General features: G+C 43.4%; 2 protein-coding genes across 2 annotated transcripts; one reads left to right on the forward strand and one right to left on the reverse strand.

Annotated features, from left to right (window-relative positions):
• Positions 1-1,976: 1,976 nt before the first annotated feature.
• Positions 1,977-5,626, forward strand: MAD2L1 (mitotic arrest deficient 2 like 1). The gene is made up of 5 exons (XM_005495289.4): positions 1,977-2,338; positions 2,508-2,654; positions 2,737-2,857; positions 3,136-3,239; positions 3,735-5,626. The coding sequence occupies exons 1-5, from the start codon at positions 2,257-2,259 to the stop codon at positions 3,905-3,907; spliced, it is 627 nt and encodes a 208-aa protein (XP_005495346.1). The 5' UTR covers positions 1,977-2,256; the 3' UTR covers positions 3,908-5,626.
• On the reverse strand, positions 4,988-9,007 carry RPL7L1 (ribosomal protein L7 like 1). Its single transcript, XM_005495288.4, has 7 exons — positions 8,866-9,007; positions 8,617-8,725; positions 6,909-7,072; positions 6,635-6,772; positions 6,286-6,395; positions 5,900-6,112; positions 4,988-5,641 (listed from the first exon to the last, which is right to left on the reverse strand). Exons 1-6 carry the CDS (start codon positions 8,880-8,882, stop codon positions 5,904-5,906), a joined length of 747 nt encoding a protein of 248 aa, XP_005495345.2. The 5' UTR covers positions 8,883-9,007; the 3' UTR covers positions 4,988-5,641; positions 5,900-5,903.
• Between the last annotated feature and the right edge of the window lie 12,913 nt (positions 9,008-21,920).

Consider the following 21,920-nt stretch of genomic DNA (forward strand, 5'->3'; position numbering starts at 1 on the left):
CATTAAAAGTTACAGTGCAGATTATGGGCTCATACTGACTCATTTTAATATCCATTTCTTCTCATGAATACTTAAAGTTCAAGACAATCTTTCACCCCTTTGGTGAAGGGCACAGCATTGATATTTGTAATAATATTCCATGTTTTATGTTTTAAAAATAGGATTGGCCAACTTGAAAAGATTTATTTTCACAGCTAACAAGAGGCACCTGCACTTACCCTGCAAACTTTGGTGCTACAAAGACTGTTGAAACTTTCATTTCCTAAGCTGTTTTGCTATTCTGGAGAGGACAGACCTATGCACATCCTCCTGAAGGCTACAAGATAAATAAATAATGGGAATGAACTCCACAATGGATTATGTCTCCTAATGTGCTGGATGACTATGGGAATGTGACCTGGCTTGCCTTAAAAAAAAAAATGAAGGCCTACCAATGATTTGGATTCCCCATGGTTCAGTGACAATTGCCATGGGGAAACAATCACTGAATGCTGCAGAAAAGCCAAGCTAAACACAGAACATTTCCTTTCACAGAAGGAGAATCAAAAAAACCATGTCACAACATCAAGCTGTAATGGAGAAACTGAACAGTAACTGAAGAGTCGCCTGGTCTCATGCTTTCAAGTTATTCTATTTATCACAAGAATGAGCAGCTCTCCAAAAGCAAAATGGACAAGAAGCTAAGTGTAGGAAAAAAACCCAGAGGGCTGTAACCATTTTGGGATAGATGAATAAAAGCACCGTAGTACATAGGATTTCAAGCAAAATAGCTGATATTCACAGCAATCCAAGTTCTAAAAGTTAAGCTTTTAGTATATTTCCAAGGTTGTAAAAATGCTTCCATTATTACAACCTTGGAAATATACCATTCTTACTCAGAAAATATTTTATTCAGAAGAATTATGTATAACACAATCACTAGTGAACAAGATCCAAAATAAATTTCCCGTGGTTAAATTAAATTATTCAGACCCTTGCAGAACTTCAGCACATAACTTCAGGACTACACCATTTGTTTTAATCACAGCAGCCTGACCCCTGAGGAAAACCATGCTTCCTCTTGGATCCAAACTGGAACCAAGAGAAAGCCTAAGCTCTTGTGAAAATGTGTTTTATTACAATAAAATAAGCAATCACACCATCAATTCACTCTCTTAGCATTTGGCCCACTGTACTGTGTAATGACCGTGTGGTTTTTATCCTCAGTGTAAATACTTCTGGTTTGAATGCAACTTCATTTTAAGACTGTTCATTTTGTTTCTTTCAAGGGCAATATGGGTATCTAACACAAGTATGCCTCAGATGATGCTTTGGAAAAATCACATTTTGGGAATAATTTCATTTGCAGCTATGCTGTGCCCAGCAAAGCCATTAATTTTCATTTTCTTGCCTATAATTGATTTTATAACCTAATTAGCTGGCCACCTTGTTACTATCCCAACAGATCATAACTTCTCCACTTCCTATTATTAACATAGTTCAACACTTCCTTGGTTTGCTCAGCCTCTCTTACCTGCTAGCCTCTGCCACAGCTCCCTCCAGGTGATGGCCACTGCTGGCTGCCACATCTTCCTTGGTCACCCTGTAGTAACAGCACTGAAGTTGTTCGACCAAGTAGCAAATTCCCTCCACCAGGCAGACCAATAACCCAAATGCTTCTTAACCCTTTTTTAAAAATTACTTCTGGAATTATTATGGATTGAAAGAAAAATTGTTTATCCTACTTTCCCACGTTCACCCCACCTGCTTCTTCAGAGTGCTTGCAGAAAAGTATTTTTTATTTGAAACAGCAACTGCATGACTTACACCATGAAAGCCACCAATAAATAATAAATTAGGGATTTGTTCAATTCATAACTGGAAAGTACCATTTTTAGGCTCGTAAAGTCGAATAATCTTGGAAACGCTGAAACGCAGCTTCGCGAAGCATTCCCATGGCAGAGCAGCTCACTCGCTCCGCCCCCGCTCCGCGCTCCCCTCGGCCCCGCCCACACACGCAACGGCACCGGCAGCGGCCGGGCAGTTTAACATGGCGGAAAAACCCCTTCTTTCCCGCCAGGCAGCCACGGAAGCCCGCAGGCTGCCGCCCGTTTTTCACGGGCAAGGGGCCCAGGGAACGGCGATTCCCGGAGGGAAAGCCGCTGGTGTCGCCTGAGGCGGCGCGCGCCCCCCTCAGCGGCGCTGCTCGCGCGGGAAGGGGCGGGGCCGGGCGGGGGCGGGGCCGGATTCGAACCGGACGGCGGGGAAGCGGCGGCCATGGCGGCGCAGCAGCAGCTCGGCCGGGAGCACCAGGGCATCACCCTGCGCGGCAGCGCCGAGCTCGTCGCCGAGTTCTTCTGTGAGGGGGCCGCGGGGACCGCGCTGCGAGAGAGGGAGGGAGAGAAGGAGGGTGGGAGGGGAGGTGAGGGGGTGGGAGGCTCCGCGTCTTGCGGAGCGACATGGCCGCCGGCTGGGGCCTGGGGTGGGTGCGGTACACATCCCTTTCCCTCTCCGTCTAAATCGTGCAGCCTATGGAATCAACAGCATCCTGTACCAGCGGGGCATCTACCCCCCCGAGACCTTCACCCGCGTGCAGAAGTACGGGCTCACCCTGCTGGTCACCACGGACCCCGAGCTGGCCAACTACCTCAACAACGTGACCGAGCAGATGAAAGGTGCGGGCCGGCGGCCGGGCCCTCCCTGCGGTGTCCCCGCCGCCGCTTCTCGCCCCCTAAGCGCTGCCCTGGCTTCTTGCAGAGTGGCTGTACAAGTGCATCGTGCAGCGCCTGGTGGTGGTCATCTCCAGCATCGACAGCAGCGAGGTCCTGGAGCGGTGGCAGTTTGACATCGAGTGTGACAAAACTGCAAAGGACGACAAGTGAGTACCGGGGCAGGCACAGGATCAATGCCATGGATTTGTGCCTTCAAACTTTTCTCAGTGCTCTACCCTCTGCAAACCAGTCATTATATAACTGAACACACAAACAACAATAAAGGCAAAGCAGCTATCACTTAACTTTTTCTAAAGTGTCACTACTACTCTAAAAATACTGTAGCAAACTACCAGAGCTTAACAAAGAGAACTGCATTTAGAGGAAACTGTCTGCACAGTAGAAGTTTCAAACTTCTCTTACCAGAGTTTTCTTATTTTTCCAGTGGACCACGGGAGAAATCTCAGAAGGCAATTCAGGATGAAATTCGCTCTGTCATCAGACAAATAACTGCCACAGTAACCTTCCTGCCACTCTTGGAATCTGCCTGTGAGTATCCCAAACTGCACTAAAGAAATAAAATGCTTTTGAAAAACCTCAGTAACTTTCCAACTTTAGAAAATATTTTCTGGTTTTCTGAGGCTCTTTGACTATTACACATCGTGTACCATCAGGTTTGTGAGACAGTACGTTTTTAGACTGAGATCAGGACAGAACTCTGGGTGGCTTAATGAACTTGAGGAAATTAAATATGTACGCCCTGAGGAATACAAGTTTTCATGAATAATTTGTTCCTATGAAGTGTTATACAGAGCTCATTTCCACAGCATTTTAACACACTTTAAAAAAATTTACAACACAATTTAGTTTTTGAGAAAACTATAATGGTCTCATCATATGAATATCTTATTTTAAGGATTGTTTTTTTTCACATAACTAGTATCAGTGTAACTTCTGAAAAGCTTGGTCCTTGCCTCAAGTTCTAGAAGATGTACTTCAAACCTGCCATCTCCTTATGGTGAATTTGTTCTCCCTTGCCCCCAGGTGCCTTTGACTTGCTGATCTACACGGATAAAGATCTGGCAGTGCCAGCCAAGTGGGAAGAGTCAGGCCCACAGTTCATAGCCAATTCAGAGGAGGTTCGGCTGCGCTCCTTCACCACCACAATCCACAAAGTCAACACCACGGTGGCTTACAAGAAGGATTCTGTTCCCTAAGATGCAGGGGCAAGTTTTGTCCTGTCACCTTGTATAGTTCCTGTTCATCATGCAGCTAAGCTATGAGCACATCATTGCTGTCCTCCTGATAAAACACGACACAAAGACAACATGCCTGTCTGTGAAAATGTGACACTAGACTAAGCTGGCATCATTTCTAAAGAAATTTTAAGAAGGTCATAGTCAATTCGTACTTTACTGTATGAGATAATCCAATGGTGTGTTAAAACCACTGCCTCTGCTAGAAAAACTGCCTAAATCTGGGATTAGCTGCTAGAATTGTGTTCAGATCCTGTAACTTTGTATTTTAAAATTGTTTTTAAACTACACTCTGTTAGCAGTCTTAAATTCTCTGCAGCAACTAAAATAATCTCACTCCTAGTATGCCAGTTTTCATGTTAGAAGCCTGGGCTGTTTTATTACCAGAAATAACCCAAAAATGAATCATCCAAACAATTCTTGTACTGCTCTACAATGGAAGCAGCTGTTTATCAGGAAAGCTTTCAAGACATGAAACCTTGTATCTTAATGACCACTGGGCTCTAGTTCTGGGGACAAAGTTGTTCTGTGTACGTCTGTAGTGTCTGTCCAGCATTTTCTATGTTTCTATTCTTGTTTTACAGAATAAAGCTTCTAGTTTTATAGTGTTCTCTAATTCAGAATCTGCAGTCCTTTGTATTTCAGATGGTTTTATGAATGCTACATCATGGAACAGTTTATAACTGCCACCCAAGTAACATCCAAAAGGCATCCTTCTTGTTACTTAACTGTTTCCTTCCTGAGTCTCCAAGTGGTGTGGAGTCCACAGGAAATCCATTCATGGATTAACAGTTTGCCCCCACCTAAGTCTTCAAATAACAGTTTAAACAGTCACAGTGAATCATGACAGTGCCTTCTGTATTTGTTGAACATCACTGGACTCTTCATGTGTTCTTACCCATTTCTGTAGTGGAAGAAATTAGGGATTTAAATATCTGGAACTTTCAGACTCTTCCATGGTTTTCTTCACTTGCTTCACTAAATTCATTCCAGCCAGAGTGTTTGACTGGTTTTTCCACTCTTTTACAGTGATGTAGGACCTTCTGTTATATTATTATAATTTCAGAAGTTTATTTTAAAAACATCAATTACATATACCTCACCCCATGACTGTATTACAACCTTTACAGGCTTTCCTATTTCCAGGAAATAATTCCCCCCAACAGTCCCAATCCAGCAGATGTTTAATAGAGAAAAAAAATAAAAAAAGTCTTGCCCAAACAAGGGCTCTTAAAATCAGGAACACAAACCCCTTAATTTTTTAAAAATAAATACAATCTAGGTACTTAAAAAGTGACATTATTCACTGCTAGGGCGTGTGCTGCAGTAACAGAAGAATACCTTGGTGTTTTCTTTTACCTGTCAGCACAATTGTGACTCCACTACCCCTTCACCCCCAGAAGCAGGTGCACATCAAAGAGTGAAGTCTGCAGTAGTGAGCATAAAACCACTTATTTTACAGAGATGCAAAAGTGAAATTGCTCCAAGAAGCTCATTCTTGCACCAAACAGAATTTATCTTCTTTAAGAGGGGCCAGCCCAAAGCCCATCCCCATCATCATCATCTCTGTGTTTCTTCTTTTATAGAGGCACCAGTCAAGAGAAGTTGCATACAGATCAGTCCACGTAGATAATGTCCATGAAAGGATCATGTGAAAAGGAACAGGTCATAGATCCTGAAGTTTTCACAAAAACCCTGCGGAACAGGGAAGAAAATAAATAAGAAAGTAATATTATCTCCCAGGAACCAAGCCTTCATGGAGGTGTCCACCAGCATGTGCTGATTCCTAATGGGACCCACACTCTTGACTAGTTGCCCCTACTCTGAGGTCACTTTTGCAGAGTGACCATCAGAAGCAAGGGAGCACCCCCTTGATCTTCAAAGGCAGCTGGTTGTCCTTAGGACAGGGAATGCAGGGTGAGCCTCAGAAGCAGCCCAGCAGGCACTGCTCACCTGACTAGTTGAGCTGACGGATGAGCTGGTTGATGGCATCCCCTCTGAAGCCAGGCTTGCCCATCTCCTTGAGGAAACCCACTCTGTTCCGCGACGCGTGCCGAGCCACCGACAGATGGAACGGCCACAGAAAGCTGGTCACTCTCCTGAAATACTTCCCAGTGGAGTAGATTTCATGAATAAGGTCTTCCAGGCAAATGATACCACAGCCCCCTGCATGAGAAAAAAAAAAAAAAGAGATGTCCAGCTGTATCATCTTTCCCCACACTAACTCCAGAATTGCCAGACCTCCAGTTTGGCAAGATTTTGTCTCACCCTTTCAGGTCAGACTGTAAACTCTCAACAGCTAACTCTTTTCTCCTCAGTTTTCTCACCCTCTTCCTCACCTAAATGTTCCTCTATCAGCATGTTGTCTGTCAGAGGTACCCTCTTTTTCTTGATCTTGGCTTGGCCTCGTTTCAGGATGAGCTCTCGTACAGATTTCAGGTTAGGCTGTCTGTACAGGAACAAAAATCAGATTCTGTAACAGACACACAGGATACAGAGGGAAGCCACCCCACTTCTTTGTGCAGAGGTGGTAAAGTAACAAAGTCATGTCAAGAACAATGAGAACAGAGACAATAACAAGTTTTAGACATAAAGCTGATTAAGTTGTGACCATTCCTGGAGAAGTAAAGAATCTGTGATAGCAACTGGAGAAGCCAATGACCCCCAGGTCAGGGGAGGGGCACGTACCCCCACGCCACGTAAGGCTCCACGATCCGCAGCATCTTCAGCGACAGCGGGCTCAGCTTCACAAACACGCCGGTGTAATTCTTCTTCAGCCGCATCAGCTCAATCACTCTTCTCACCCTCTTGGTCACCCCCTTAATGCTGAGCAAAACACAACTTATGAGTAACCGCTTTCTCTAAAGGCCTCACATCACCTGCAAGGTGATGTCTGGGCTGATCCCACTGCCTTGGTGTGGAAATGACAAAACAAAGGGCAGCAATAAGGGAAGGCTCTCACTCCACAATCCTCACGACGAAGGCCAGCTTGCTCTCCTGAGGCGCCGCTGCCGGCCCAGGCCTCTGCTCCATGCGCCTCAGGCGGGTGTCATCCCGGCGTTTGCGCCATGAATCCCGAACAAACGTCTCCAGGCGCCTGAACTGGATCTGCTTCCCCTTCTGCTGCTGCAGACAAAAGGAAAACAAAGTGAGGTTTACATCTCAAAGGCCAAACGAAATGCAGAAGTAGTGAACAATGTCCTTACAGCTTTGGAAGCAATAAGAAAATAAATCTGATTATCTAAGCCCAAGGGAGGCAGAACTGAGGGACAACGCATGAATTTACACACAACTGTTATTTATGAACAGTGAACAAAGAGTTTTTCCCCAGGAAAAATATAAATTAGGGAAAAGACCAGGGAAGACTTCTAGGCATAGCTACACACACAGCTCAGCAATGACTGGAAAAGCCAGAAACAGATGCTACAGCAATACCCCAGTGTGACTCAAAATTACCCTCCAAGAGAAAGTAGCTGCATTTAAAGTCAGTTCCTATACTGACACACATGCAAGAAAAACTTCAAACATTCAAGTAACTATTAAATATTGCTGATTTAAACAGAACATCTGGCTCATCTGATAAAAAGTCTTTTCATTGTTACTAGGAAATGGAAAGCTCCTTTTTAGAATTAAACAGATGTTTAAATGTCTCCCTTTAGCTTAGGAATGAGTACCTCCACCAACACTTATAGTGTTTTCTCATATGAATAGGACTTCAAAATGCACAGCATTACACAGTTATATTTAGGATACTGTATTGGTTAAACAAGCAGGCCACTTTAAATTAAAGAATTTAATGTTGTGTGTCTTCTGTTCTATTTCACCTCACACATCACCCATGAAATTCATTTGAATTTTCAAAACAGGCAGACCTAATAAAAGTCTCATCACTAAGATTCTTTTTGCAATGACAATCTTAAGGAGTGGCTATTTAATATTATTGCTTATGCTCCCACCTTGGAAATACAGCAAGTTACTGATGCTCTTAAAAACGTAAACATGGTATCAAACAAAAATGGCAGGAGTTTTGCACACAATCCCACAAGATTCACTGGGAAAGCTTTAAGACAGACACCTACTGTATTAGCTGGGGTACATCAGAACAGGCCTGAGATTGGGAATTAGAAAGGTCTGCTGTGCTCTGCCAGTCTGGAAATGGCACAATGTGCACAGGATGTGTCTGCACTAGGACATGTGCGACCCCTCAGGCAGAAAAGGCTTCACCATGACCTATGCTGCTCTAACAGAGAAATAACTCTAAAGGCACCCTCAGAAAAGCACGGCTTCCATGCAGGGTTTCAACACTAAGGTGGTTTCACTAAGCGAAATCCCAGGGCAGCAGAGACAACTCAGTAGCGCTGCTGTTTCCCACATGTGGCTGCCAACACCTGAGCACCACTGATCCAACAGGAACAACTCGCAGTCTTCCACTGATTTGTTTCGGTGTAATAACCTGTACAATTCTGTCCTCTTTACAAGGCTCAGAGACTCACGGAGAAGAGGTTGAGGAACTCAAGCCCCCCTCGGAACCCCGAAGACGATCCTTGCCCACCCGCGGTGCTCGGACACCCCCTCTCTGAGGGGCCCGACCACTCGGACGGAACTGTGACTCCCTGCGGAGGAGGACGAACTGGGGCTGCAGGCCCAGGGTCTGCCGGGACCCTCCGTACCTTGCGTTTGTTGAGCAGCGCCTGCTTGGCCTGGGTGGCCTTGATGGCCAGGTACGCCTTCCTCTTCTTCAGCAAGTTCTCCGGCACCAGCGGGATCCGCCGCCTCGGCCTGCGGGCGGGACAACCCGGTTACATCCCGATCGCATCCCGCATCCCGACCCCTCTCGGGCAGCCCCCGTGACCACCCCCAGGCCGCGGATGACGGCGGATCCCGCACGCCCTCCATTTTTCCCTCTATGCCGCACTTACTCCTCCAGCTCCGCCATTTTGCCGGGTCAGCTATGCGCATGCGCGCGGCCGGGGCGGGGCCATGGCCGCTCTCCCTCAGGCGCCGCTGGCCCGCGCGGGGATGGCGGAGCGCCGGGAAGCGCCGGGACAGGACGGGACGGGACGGGACTCGCTGCTGGCCGGCCCTGCACTCGCCCAGGGGCATCCACAGGCGGCGAGCCCGGGACAGGAGCGGCCGCGGGAACACGCGGTGTGACAGCCGCATCACCCGCAGGGGGTGCCAGAGCCTCACGCTCAGCCGGTGGTGCTGGGGCTGTGCTCCTGGTGCGGGATGGAGGAGCGATGTGTGACTTTTACGCTCTAAAATAATTCTCATTTCCACTGACCGCGGTGTCCTCTCACCGGCGGGGAGCTCCAGCCCTGCCGGGAGGTTCGGTGGTGCCGGGGTTCCGCTGCTCACCTCGGCGGTGCTGCAAACCTTTACAACACTCCAGATCAGCCACTTCTGTTTTGACACCTAAAACATCAAAATCTGTATTTAGGAACTCGATCCCAAATGCCAGGAAGACCAAGCCGTCTGTGAGCAAACCCTGCTCTCGTATCCATTTTTTGGACACGAGAGTTAAACAAGCTCATCAAACAGATAATCTGAGATTTTCCCCATAAGTACACAAATTTCACCTTATAAAAAGAGCTGCAATCCCTAGTAACTCACAACAGAGCAAGTTGTGAGTTACCAGGGATTTAAATTGACAGATGAACATTTAAATGTAGTGATGAACGTGCTTTGTTTGACAGGAGGGAAATGCAGACAGGCTCTCGGGTATTCCATCATTAATGGCCAGGAAACAATAAATCAGTAAACATTTGAAACGCTGTTGCTATGAAATATCTACCAGCACAACAGCATTCTGAGGCTGAACTGCTAAACTTCAACCAGTGGTTATATAGTTTTAATGCATGGATATTCAAATGCCCCTGTTTGCAGGGATACCCAAGAAAAGGGTTCCCATTTTCCTAGACAGCAACCTGTTGTACATTGGCCTTCAGCACTCTGAGCTTCTGCACACAAAATTTTAGGGCTCCGATTCCAAAAGACAAGTCAGGAGATGAGGTGGGATGTCAGAGGTCCATGAAACTTCTTATTTTCTCATTCCATGGGTATGAAATGCCATTAAATTTATTTCAAACCCCACAAAATCTTTATTGATGCTGTGTGCAGTCTCAAAACAGCAAAAGGACTTTAAGTCCATCACTCTCATCATTGAACTATGCCCCACTCTGAGATGTCTGTAATAAATTCTTTACAAAAAAAGCCAAAGAAATTATATTTTGTTTATTTCACTGCTAATCTAATCTTGGGAATATTTAGATAAGGAAGTGCCTTGTGATATCAAATAATGCCTATTTTCAGACCTTTTAAGAAAAAAGTTTACACAATTTTGAAAGATGCCCAGGAACTACTCCATACACACACTCAAACCAATAATTAATAGAGAGAAAACCTGGGTGATCCAAGACTTTCTTTCATGAAAATAACAATCATAAGGAGATAGACTAATATTTCATTAAAACATTTTGGAAAATCACTGTGGATAGAAGCATGGGCTTATTATTTTCAAAATAAGCTTCCTTAAGACAGGCATTTTTGTCAGAAATCCTGCCAATTCACTGCAAAAGGAGCAATGTGGGTATAATGAAGGATGAGACTAACATAGATGTGTACCCTCAGTTTGTGGCAGCTAATATGTCAAATTGAAAAGCTTAAAGCATAAAACTTGTCTTTGTGTCTCCCTAGAAAAAAAAAAATTAAGTGGAGCAAACCAATTCATTCTTTAGTGCCACTAATTTATCAGCATTAATGGAAAATATTCCAGTTTCAAAAGCACGATTTTATAATAACTATTGTAAATAAGTCCTTGGAAGAAAGGCAGGCTACTAATAAAGCCCTGGCACTATCCACAATTATTGTCTCTGGAAATTAGATCTGGAGTTTGAAGTTACAAATATTAAATTACAAAATATCTGTAATTTATATCTGTCAGAATGTTCTGACATAGTCTAAAAGAGTGGCAGTACCTATTTACAAGTTTCCAAAGTGAAACATTTGTAAGAATTAAAATGTAAATTGATTTTCTTTTACTTCTAATGCACTTGTAAAGGCCTGGCTAATGAACCTGAAATAGAAAAACTGTTTTTCAATTACAATAAACAGCAATGGAAATAAATTATTTTTCTGTGTTGTCTATAAGAGAGTGCACATAGTGGCTGCAATTTGAGTGTACAACAAATTTAATTGTATCTTTAAAGAAAAGTGGAGGTAAAAATAGACATCATTATATGTGGGCTCCACAGGTCTCCATGACCTCTCTCCTTCTTCCACAGGGATGAAAAGCTGCATTTTATTTGGGAGAAAGACCAAATCAATTATGTCTGAGATGAAAGACAGTGAGAACAGAATAGGAGTCTCTCCCACACTCAGTAATTGGGAATCCTACCTCCTACTAGATTACTTTTTAATTGAACTTCTGAGATAATTATGCCATTTAGGTTGTGGAAGCATATTAATAAGTACACCACAGCATAAAGTATTCATAAAGATACTACAGACTGGGAAGCCATAAAAAGAGATAGAAGGGAATCACCTAATGAGGGGGTTTATCCTGTCAGTGTAGACAACTCAATAGGAGATGCTTTCTATGGACAGATAATGTTGTCTGTCCTAACCCTCAGTGATTCTGATACAATGGTGGTGGCTGGCGGATGATAACTTTTATTCTTTTTTTAAAAAAAAACTAAAGCATTTGATTATTTTTATTTTATGGCCCCAGTTACTGACACTGCTACATAATATCCCTTTGCAAGTTCAGTCTTGGAGATGAGGGAAACAACAGAAACAGAAATCAGAAAAGGATTAAAACATCACAAGTGAGAAGTGACCTGCAGTAATTCATATGAAATCACAGCAAAGTGGTTTCACTGGTTTGCAGCAAGGCTGTGCCCTGAAGGAAGGTGTGGCCCTGAGTGCTGACAGTGCAATAGGGCTATAAAGGTCCTCTCACTTTTTTCCCCTCTTACTTTATTAGGGAAAGTTCTGATTGGAATATTTGATTTTGCCTGCAATTATTAGTGACAACTCCCCAGTCAAGATAACGCCAAAGAGTGTCAGTATTTGGCCAGGTAGTACCAGAGAGATGGAGAAGGAGGGATGTCAGTGGTCACCTGTAGCTCTAACCCAAGAAGGGGGCTGTGTTTCTGCTTTGTACCACAGCAGAAACAAAGGAAGGGAGGAGGAACTTGCAGGATTCTCCTCATGGCACAGCAGATGTTACAAGGCTGAGTGCTAAGGCAGTGAGACAGCAAATAAAAATCAGTAAATTAAAGTGCAGCAATGTTTCACAAATTTTTCTATTAAATTGTGGGCTCAAAGTGAAGTAATAAGCTTGGGAGTAGGATTTTGGAATTATTAGAGATAGGTAAAAATACCATCTTAATGCTTAGGACAACAGAACAGTAATTGAAAATTATTGGAGAAGGTGTAAAGAACAAAGCAGAAACTGATTCCACAGCATAGCTTCTCATACCCACCCACATTTTGGATGCTTCAGCTTTGGTCAGTCATCTTTCTTCCATCTGTCCATCCCATACCTCCAGCCACCTTCCCCCAGGACAGACCTGGAAAAGATTCAAAGAAAGAAGATCAAACAGGGAATAGTCTCCATCTGTGGAGCAGTTACCATAAACTGGACCTGCCAGCTGGAGAAAGGTGCCTGAGGGAAGATAAAATAGTCAGTAAAAGGATACATGCTGGGATAATTGCTCCCTCTTTCTTTCAGCACAAGAAGAGAACTCAGATGAAGGTAGCAGGAGGCAGGTTCACAGCTAATATTTTGGTATTTTCAGCACCTGAACTTGTATTGAAGAGCCAGACCTCTTAGCCACAGCAGGAGTTACATATTCCAGCCATGCATTCCCACCCACCTGCCCCTTCCCCAGTGGATCTGGCCTTTCTGCTAGCTCAGCACTAAACTTTCCATTCAACTGAAATCTATCCCAGTTTATATTTGTCCTTGCTATTCTAGCCCAACAGTAGGAAAGGCAGACAGAAATCAGTTTCTTTGCCTGCCTACAGAAGGGCTCATTTAATCCGAATGCCCTCCCTTCTCCCCTGTTCAGCTGCACTGTGTCCCATTTTCCTGCCTTTGAAGTCCAGCCTTTCCAGTCTTTGAAGAGCTCTGCATAAATGAATCCTGTTCCTGCAGTGATCTGTTATCAGCACTGTCTAAAAGCTAGAAGAATGAGGCAGATCTGCCAAAAACCTGAGGAGAGGTGGAATAAGTGAGAAGGGAATCAGTATCTGTGTAGCTCTGGGCTGCACTGCCCAGACCACAGCTGTGGGGAGCAGCTGCAGCAAGCAAAGCCCAGCTGCTTGGTTCCAGCACCCTGGAGCAGCACTGTCCAGCTGCAACAGTGATCCATCAGCTGGCAGACTGAGGCTGCAGGGGCACTCCATCACCTGGAAAAAAGGGGTATGAGATGGGGGGGGGACACCTCAACAATAAACCACAGAAATCCAAAGCAACAGTGCTGCTCCTCTGGGCTGTGCTCAGCAAGACTTGATTCCTCCCCAAGAGTTTTCTATAACCCCTGGGGGGATCAAGGCCTTTCTGTATCAGATGCTGCATTCTCACATCTGAGAGAGTTTCTGACCCAAGTAACTTAGGAAGAGCTCCTGAAGAAACAACACATCCTGTTTCTAAACCAGTCAGCAGGATAACAATCCTGTCTTGCTAGTTACAATTTTATATCCACATATTAACTATATTGTGATTTTTTTTGTACATTGTATAGATAAAGTTAAAGATTGATCATCCTTTTTTCCTAATTTTAATAGTAAGAAAAGCTTCTTCCTGTGAGTACACAAACCCAATAGTGAAAGAAAACACCCAGGTGCAGGTATGCTTCAAACAAATGTTAATTATCAAAATTACCAAGTAGTTGTCAAAATGTTAGTTGTCATCTTATTGCAGGGGTTCTATATTGTTGCCTCCTTATCACAAAAGTTCCAGACCCTCTTGGTGTTCCTGGTAGGCAGCCCCTCACAGCACTTACTCTCTCTTCTTCACACAGCAACCACCCAACCCCAGTTAGTTCCCTTCTCACCCAGCCACCCCACTCTTTTACAGCACTCTTCTTCTCATTGCTTACAGCTGTGGCCTGTTAAAGTCAGGCCTGTCTTTGATAATTGGCCCAGCTGCAACTCCTTAGGGGTAAGATTACTTTCTGCACTATCCTAATTTTTCTTATATTCTATCCCCCTACAAATGTTAATTCTCAAAACAGCATCTCCCACCTTGGCACCTGACACACTGAAGTTGTAGCTGAAAAATGCTGAAAAACACATGCTCTTTTTTTTCTTTAAACCAATTTTGTCAAGGCACTGCCTTTTATGTAAGAGTTGGTGCTATGTGACGAGGCAGAGCTAATTAGGCAGGTAGGTTTTATCAAAGAAGAGAAGGCTCTTAAATCTGCAGCAGAGGGAAGAACCTGACCTACTTTGTGTATACCCTGGTGCTTTTATTTCAGGTGTTTTCACAGTCTTCCTAAATTCCCCATATAGCCAATGTAGAAAGGCTTTGGGTATTTTCATAGAGCCTAATTTAATTGCTTTAACTCAGGTTTCAGTATCTCCCTGTCAAAGAAAAATCATTCCTCACAGCCTTTTAGACAGGAGATGGAAATGAATACCTTCAAACTCACTACATTCCCCAGTCTTGAAATCTGTACTCAGAAACACTTTATTGTGAAGAAATGGGAAACGATGGCTTCTGCATCTCTCATTCTCTTCAGCTCCAGACTGGCTCCCTTTCTGGGAGATAAGCTTGAATGAAAACACGTTATCTGCAGGATTCAGGGTAGAGATAACAAGGTGCAGGGTAATGGATTGACCAAATGCACTGCTGCAATGTGATTCTGCTTCTGCTGTCAGGAGAAACGTGGGCAGGAAGAGGTGCCCATTCCAAGGCTGGAGCTGGAGCTCAGCTCCAGGAATTTACCACAGCTGTTTCCAGCTCCTGGCAGGGCAAGCCCTGGCACTCCCCTCTCCTTCCCTTTGTACCCTCATTTCTATGTGGAAAAAGTGGATGTGCAGGGCAGGAAAAGGCCAGGAAACATTCCTGCCACATCCTAGTGAGGCTTAAGAACTGCTGACTACATTGCAGCACAGACCTGCATAGCCCAGGATGTGCTCTGGCCCCACTATTGCATTTTGATCCAGAAAAGGATTTAATTCAAAAAGGTCACTTCTTCATGGATACTTCAGAACCTGGAAGGCACTGCTGGAATTCAACCCTGTTATCTGTTTGTAATGATCTGAAGACACCTGGATTTAGTGGTGTTTTATTATTGTTATTATTATTATGGATTACTCACCAGGTTTCAATAAAAATACTTCAGATGATGAATAGCTCACGAATTCCTAACATCACTTTAAAGGTTTGATTTTCTGAATTTGCATTGTGGAAGTGCTCCCTTGGGCTTGTGTTTTTTTGTTGCTGATTTTCTTCTCCAGTTTACAAGACACCACATCTACAAGCTGCTTTCTGAATAATCACATCTACCTTTGAGGTGTGGACACTTCTGCCAGAACACATGGGCCACTTCCACTGCTTTCTCTTTCTACAAACAGAAATTCACCAGCAAATTAATGTACGGTTTCCCATATGGAGCTAAAAGGGAAATTTGGGGGATTTAGCGGAACAAATGGAAATATTTTTTTCTTCATTCACCCTAATTAAAATTAATATCACTTTGGCTCCAACTAACCCCAGTGACTGTAAGGAAATGAGTAGCTCAAAGCAGCAGCTCGCAGAGCTGAGATGCTGCTGCACATATGGCCCGTGTGATCACGGACTGTTCCTGACAAGAGCCCAGATGGGTCACAGCAAGCAGACACAGCCACGCTTTAGCCCCACTTGTTGCTGTTACTAACTTGTTTCTCAGGTTCACTCTGCTTCTAACTGTGACATACTTGTCTCTAGTAGAGGTGGCCTTTGAGCCATAGTAAAATCTATGTATTGTATAAGTGGCCTTGCCCCATCCTAGTTGTTCTAGATGGGCTACAGCTGTGATGTCCTTAATTGGGTGGCAGCTGTGGCTAATGAAGATAACTGGGATAAAAGGGGTGGGTGGGCTGGCTGGTCAGTGAGAGCCTTGGAGGAGGTCTGGTAAAGAAGTAGGAGCAATGCTGCTGTGTGTGGGGAAACCACTCAGAAAGTATGGGCCTTTAGAAATATGATAACAACAAGTGGTGACCCTGACATGATAGATGATAGGACAGCTGAGAGCTGTGAGAATATGGCCTTTGAGCAAGGATCTGTGTGTGCTGTAAATGGCCTTTGAGTCATGGGGAAATGTATGCATTGTACTTTAATATCTGTATTGTGTTTGAATATCTGTAAGTAAAAGAAAAGGGGGAAATATAGTAGAGGTGGTGTTTGAGCCATAGTAAAATCTATGTTTTGTATAAGTGGCCTTGCCCCAATCCTAGTTGTTCTAGATGGGCTACAGCTGTGGTGTCCTTAATTGGGTGGCAGCTGTGGCTAATGAAGATAACTGGGATAAAAGGGGGGTGGGCTGGCTGGTCAGGGAGAGTCTTGGAGGAGCCCTGGTGAAGAAGCAGGAGCAATGCTGCTGTGTGTGAGAAAACCACTCAGAAGGTATGGGGCTTTAGAAATATGATAACAACAAGTGGTGACCCCGACATGATAGATGATAGGACAGCCACAAGCTGTGGCAGCCTGAGAGCTGCGACTCTAGAAATATGATAACAATGATAGAAGATAGGACAGCTGAGAGCTGTGAGAATATGGCCTTTGAGCAAGGATCTGTGTGTGCTGTAAATGGCCTTTGAGTCATGGGGAAATGTATGTATTGTACTTTAATATCTGTATTGTGTTTGAATATCTGTAAGTAAAAGAAAAGGGGGAAATATAGTAGAGGTGGCGTTTGAGCCATAGTAAAATCTAGGTATTGTATAAGTGGCCTTGCCCCGATCCTAGTTGTTCTAGATGGGCTGCAGCTGTGATGTCCTTAATTGGGTGGCAGCTGTGGCTAATGAAGATAACTGGGATAAAAGGGGGGTGGGCTGGCTGGTCAGGGAGAGCCTTGGAGGAGGTCTGGTAAAGAAGCAGGAGCAATGCTGCTGTGTGTGAGAAAACCACTCAGAAGGTATGGGGCTTTAGAAATATGACAACAACAAGTGGTGACCCCAACATGATAGACAGTAGGACAGCCACAAGCTGTGGCAGCCTGAGAGCTGGGACTCTAGAAATATGATAACAATGATAGAAAATAGGACAGCTGAGAGCTGTGGCAGCCTGAGAGCTGTGAGAATATGGCCTTTGAGCGAGGATCTGTGTGTGCTGTAAATGGCCTTTGAGTCATGGGGAAATGTATGTATTGTACTTTAATATCTGTATTGTGTTTGAATATCTGTAAGTAAAAGAAAAGGGGGAAATATAGTAGAGGTGGTGTTTGAGCCATAGTAAAATCTATGTATTGTATAAGTGGCCTTGCCCCAATCCTAGTTGTTCTAAATGGGCTACAGCTGTGATGTCCTTAATTGGGTGGCAGCTGTGGCTAATGAAGATAATTGGGATAAAAGGGGGTGGGCTGGCTGGTCAGGGAGAGCCTTAGAGGAGCACTGCTGAAGAAGCAGGAGCTACACTGCTGTGAAGAGCTGTGTGTGAGGAAACCACCCAGAGGGTACTGGACTTAAGAAATATGATAATAACAATATGATACAACACTTGTCCATTGTCTGTTTTCACCTTAGGCAGTCTCTTCAGCTCAGCTAATTCCTCTGTGCTTTCTTGCAGCTCCTCTTTTAATGACACAAGTTTTACTATATAAAGAAGCCTGATCAAGAACTGTGCATCTTTAACAGGTTTCTCCAAACATATCACACCCTCACTGCAGCAGTGGCATTAATATTGCCTGTCACACCTCACAGTCCTTTGGGAAACTGCACTATCTGCCAGTAAAACCTTTCTTCATGTTGTTCCCTAAGTGATCACTGAGTGTCTCATATAAATACATGCAACAGGAAACATTCTTCCTGGTTTTTTTTAAACTTTAATTTGAATAGAAATATCTATTTTGTTGTTTGTATGCTTGATAGGTTCTGGGGCTGCTGCTCATAAGGTGTGAAATATTCTCTTTCATCCCTTCCAAATTCTATTAAAATCTAGTGCTTAAGTTACTATTCCCCTGAGCTTAACCCATTTTAATAAGTTTTAGATGCTTATTTGGTTTTTAAAATTTATCCTCCATCTCCTAAATCTCTTTCCTTGCTTTAGCATATGCTTTGGAAGACACATGCTTAGAATATATTAAGAAAAATAATTACCAGCGGTGCAAATATAACAGTTTTGCTTTGTTAGCAATTCATTTGATGCTGCAGTTCTAATGCTGGTGTTGAGCAGATGTTAAACATGGCAAAAGGTTTCTTCATGAAGCATGAGAACATCAGTCTATTGCAAGCCAGCACACTTTTGTACCTAAAAAATACCAGTAGCTTCTTATATCTTTGTATTTGTGGTATCAGAGCTCTTCATAGAGATTTCACACTGCATTGACTGGAGAGAGCTCCCCTTCCTTCCAGAAGTGCCTTTGAAGCTGAAATAGCAGCTTTGGCCACATGTTCTGTCAAGAGAGTGTATTTTACTTTCTGTCATCAAGTCTTGGATCTTTATTATGCTGACTGTAAAAGGGGATAAAAAATAGAACTATGCTAAACCTTAGTTTATATAACACAAATTTAATAGGGAGCAATTAAAGCAGAGCTAAAATAGAAATGTGCCCTTTAGCCCAAAACTTAATGTCAGCTGAACTCATGTTCTTTCCAACATAACAGGAGGCCATGCTAATTCTGTAAAAATGAACTTTTTAAGTTACACTTACTTAATAGTAGCATTTTCATTAGGACCAACAAAAAAAATTAAAAGGAAAAAAAAAAAAGCTTAAGATTAAATCTTTAAGCAAAAATATTCCCACATATATTACTTGCCTAGGAAATTATTCACTCTTAAAAAGCTATTACTTATTGGGATAGTCATAATTCTTTGTGAGCTTTCCTTTTTTTCTTTTTGGTTGTTTTAAACATGTTACTTTTGAGAAACTTGGTCTCATGATTTCACTGAAATCTGAGTTAAACAGTTTCTTGGGAGAGAGTTTACCAGACAATGAGTGCTATGGTTTGTCTTAAATTAGGTGTGTGCAACACAAGTGATGCCATGATCAACGTGACAGTTGGACACAAAGATCCCATCTCCACAGGTGGGCAGTGAAATCCCAGCCTGTAATGAACAAATTTATTGCACACAGTAGGTAAATATTTGTTGTACCAAGTCTCATAGTTGCTCCTCTATTATTTTTTCCCCAATCTCATTAAAACTGGATTATGGCTTAATATTGCTTTATTGTCTGCACTCTGCCTGCACAGCAAGACTGTTACTTGAGATTGTGAAACACTTCCACACTGACACAGATGAAAATGACTCTTAATTCTTGTGGAGGCAGAACAAGAGGAGAAATAGGTGACCACAGAAACCTGGCAAGCATGAAAATGATCCTTGGCTTTCTCAGTGGGACTGAAAATTCAAAAAGGGACCAAGGAAGCATGGAAGAAATAACCCTAGAAATGCATCTTCACTTACCAAATGTTACTGCACCAACTTAAGAAATCTTTGCACTGGCAAAAGAGCTCTGTTTCCCCAGAAAAGGTCTCCACTTCTCTGAATGACTCAAGGGTTCACTTGTAACTGAGGGAAAACCTCCCGTGGTGACCAGTTCTGAGCACTTTATCACCAGCTCTAGGAACTTCCCATAATTATGCTCTGCAGGTAAATTACCATCAACATAACAAACACAGCTAGACATTAAACATGAACTGAGAAGCATCTGGAATCTTTGAAGAGACAGAAAATGTAATGTGATTGGAGTTGCTCTGAAGATAGCTATGAAAGTACTTCCTGTTTGAGAGGATTTTGCCCACATGTCGTCCCAAGAATAACACCAAACAATAACTGACGTTTCTGCAGGGTCTTTGGAACAAGGAGCTTACAGAACAGAAGTGGAATTGTTTCCAGTTACCCAAGTTTCTTTATCATTTATGATCAGGGCCTCAAAATCAATGCTCCAGCTTGAAGCTGCGCCTCTTGGCAGGGCAGCATGGCATTCATGTCACCCGTGGCAAAAGTTGGCAAGACTGTGCCTGACAGACAAGATGCCCATGATCATTCACCCAGTGTGATTTAATCCCTTGGGGCTGGGGCAGGGAGAGCTGCTTCACTTCCTGTGCTTTTCACACAGGAGTTAAAGGCCATAAGAGTAAGACTCAAATCCAGCTTCTTCCTCCATCTCTTCCCAGCAACCAAATTTCAAGTCTGAGGCACACTCCTGTGGAATGCTGTATCTGTTTGAGAGCAAATTAATTACATGCACGTTAGAAAGGTGAGCAAATTAAAATCCTCTTGCTTTATATATTTGTCCTCTGTGTTGAATTTCCTGAGAGAAAATGGACAATTAAAACTACACAGAATTCCTTAGGAACTGCCCGTAGCTGTGTGGGAGCCAGCACATGGATGTGAGGAGGCAGCCAGAAGGAATAATTCCTTGTGAAGGAATAATTGAAAGGAGTAACAGGGAGTACCATGTGGCCACAGGCAGCATGGAGCCAGGCTAGCAAGGGCCGCAGGTGCCAACAGCTCTAGGAACCACAAGAATAAATCCCTAAGGAAAGAGTAGCTATACCTAGGACATGGGCATCACTCAGTGAAGAATCTGGACAGATAAATCCTGGAGGATTTTGCTGCATCTGTGCAAAATAGTTCTGCGAATCCAGCTGTGAGTGGCTGGGGACAAATCAGGATTGTTCCTCTGCCTCAGCCATCACTGTCTGCAGTGCAGTTTTTAAGCTAGAACACTTCTGTGGGGTTTGTGCTAAAGCAAGGATTTTAACTGGCACATTGACAATGAAGACATGTATCTTGCTCTGATGCTGTGACAGGTAGTAATGGACTATTTATCTGTGGGCAGCACTGCCAGGAGCCCCTGCCAGCTCAGCTTTAAGGGCCCCATGAGAGCTGAAAAGATGGTCTTGTTAGGACACATTCCTGATGGGAAAGGAATCTTCTTCCAGGTGCTGCCCAGATATACCGGGGCTGTTCAAAGCCTGGCCTGGAAAAGAAGATTAATGCTCCTTCACATTGGCTTGCATGTTCTTTTATATTACCACATATCTAGAAAGAACACGTTTGAAGAAATAAACTCAATTTTAAAAAGCCAGGGGTGAGGTGTTTATTGTTAGTATGTCCTTTTACTCAGAGATAAATGGTTAAACTCTTCCCAAAGTATCTGAACATCGAAGACAAAGCTGCTTTTGTGACAGCAAGTTCAGTGAAGATTTGGGACTCCACTCTTCTGGATGCTGAATTCCCTTCTCTGAGCTTACAGCCAAGAACTGGACACTGGGAGAGCCTAAGCCCTGACTGTACAGCAGAGGTAAAGCACTGCTTACCCACTATATAAGGAATAGATCTCCAGGCCTGCAATCTCAGCAAAAGAAGGAAAACTTACTAATAAAAACTATAAATGCAGAAGTGTTTATGGGACATGTTATATAACACTCCTCCTCAAGCTTTGTGCCTTCCCCTGCGCTGACAAACACCGTGAATCGTTTTATCTCTCTGCCTCTTTATATTAAAGGGAGTCTAATTTTAAGAACAGAAACTGGGCCAGTTTCTTATGATTTAAAGCTATAAATTAGCATTCATATGAGCAAAGAGTTTGCATCCTGTTCTGTTTCCTGTTTCTGTCCTACCTTCCCCCCCCCCCCAGAGACTATCATGCATTTTTTTCTTTTTGCAGACTAATGCTGGAAGCAGGAGTAGTTCCACAGTTTCAGAGTGCACTTAAAAGAGAACAAATATATTTTTCAAATGCTTTAATTGGAGAATTACACTAAAAGGCTTAAGTAATTTTTATGATGGTTGAGGTAATAGATGGCATCTGCT

The sequence above is a fragment of the Zonotrichia albicollis genome, chromosome 5, assembly GCF_047830755.1.
Source record: "Zonotrichia albicollis isolate bZonAlb1 chromosome 5, bZonAlb1.hap1, whole genome shotgun sequence".
Classification (NCBI taxonomy): domain Eukaryota; kingdom Metazoa; phylum Chordata; class Aves; order Passeriformes; family Passerellidae; genus Zonotrichia; species Zonotrichia albicollis.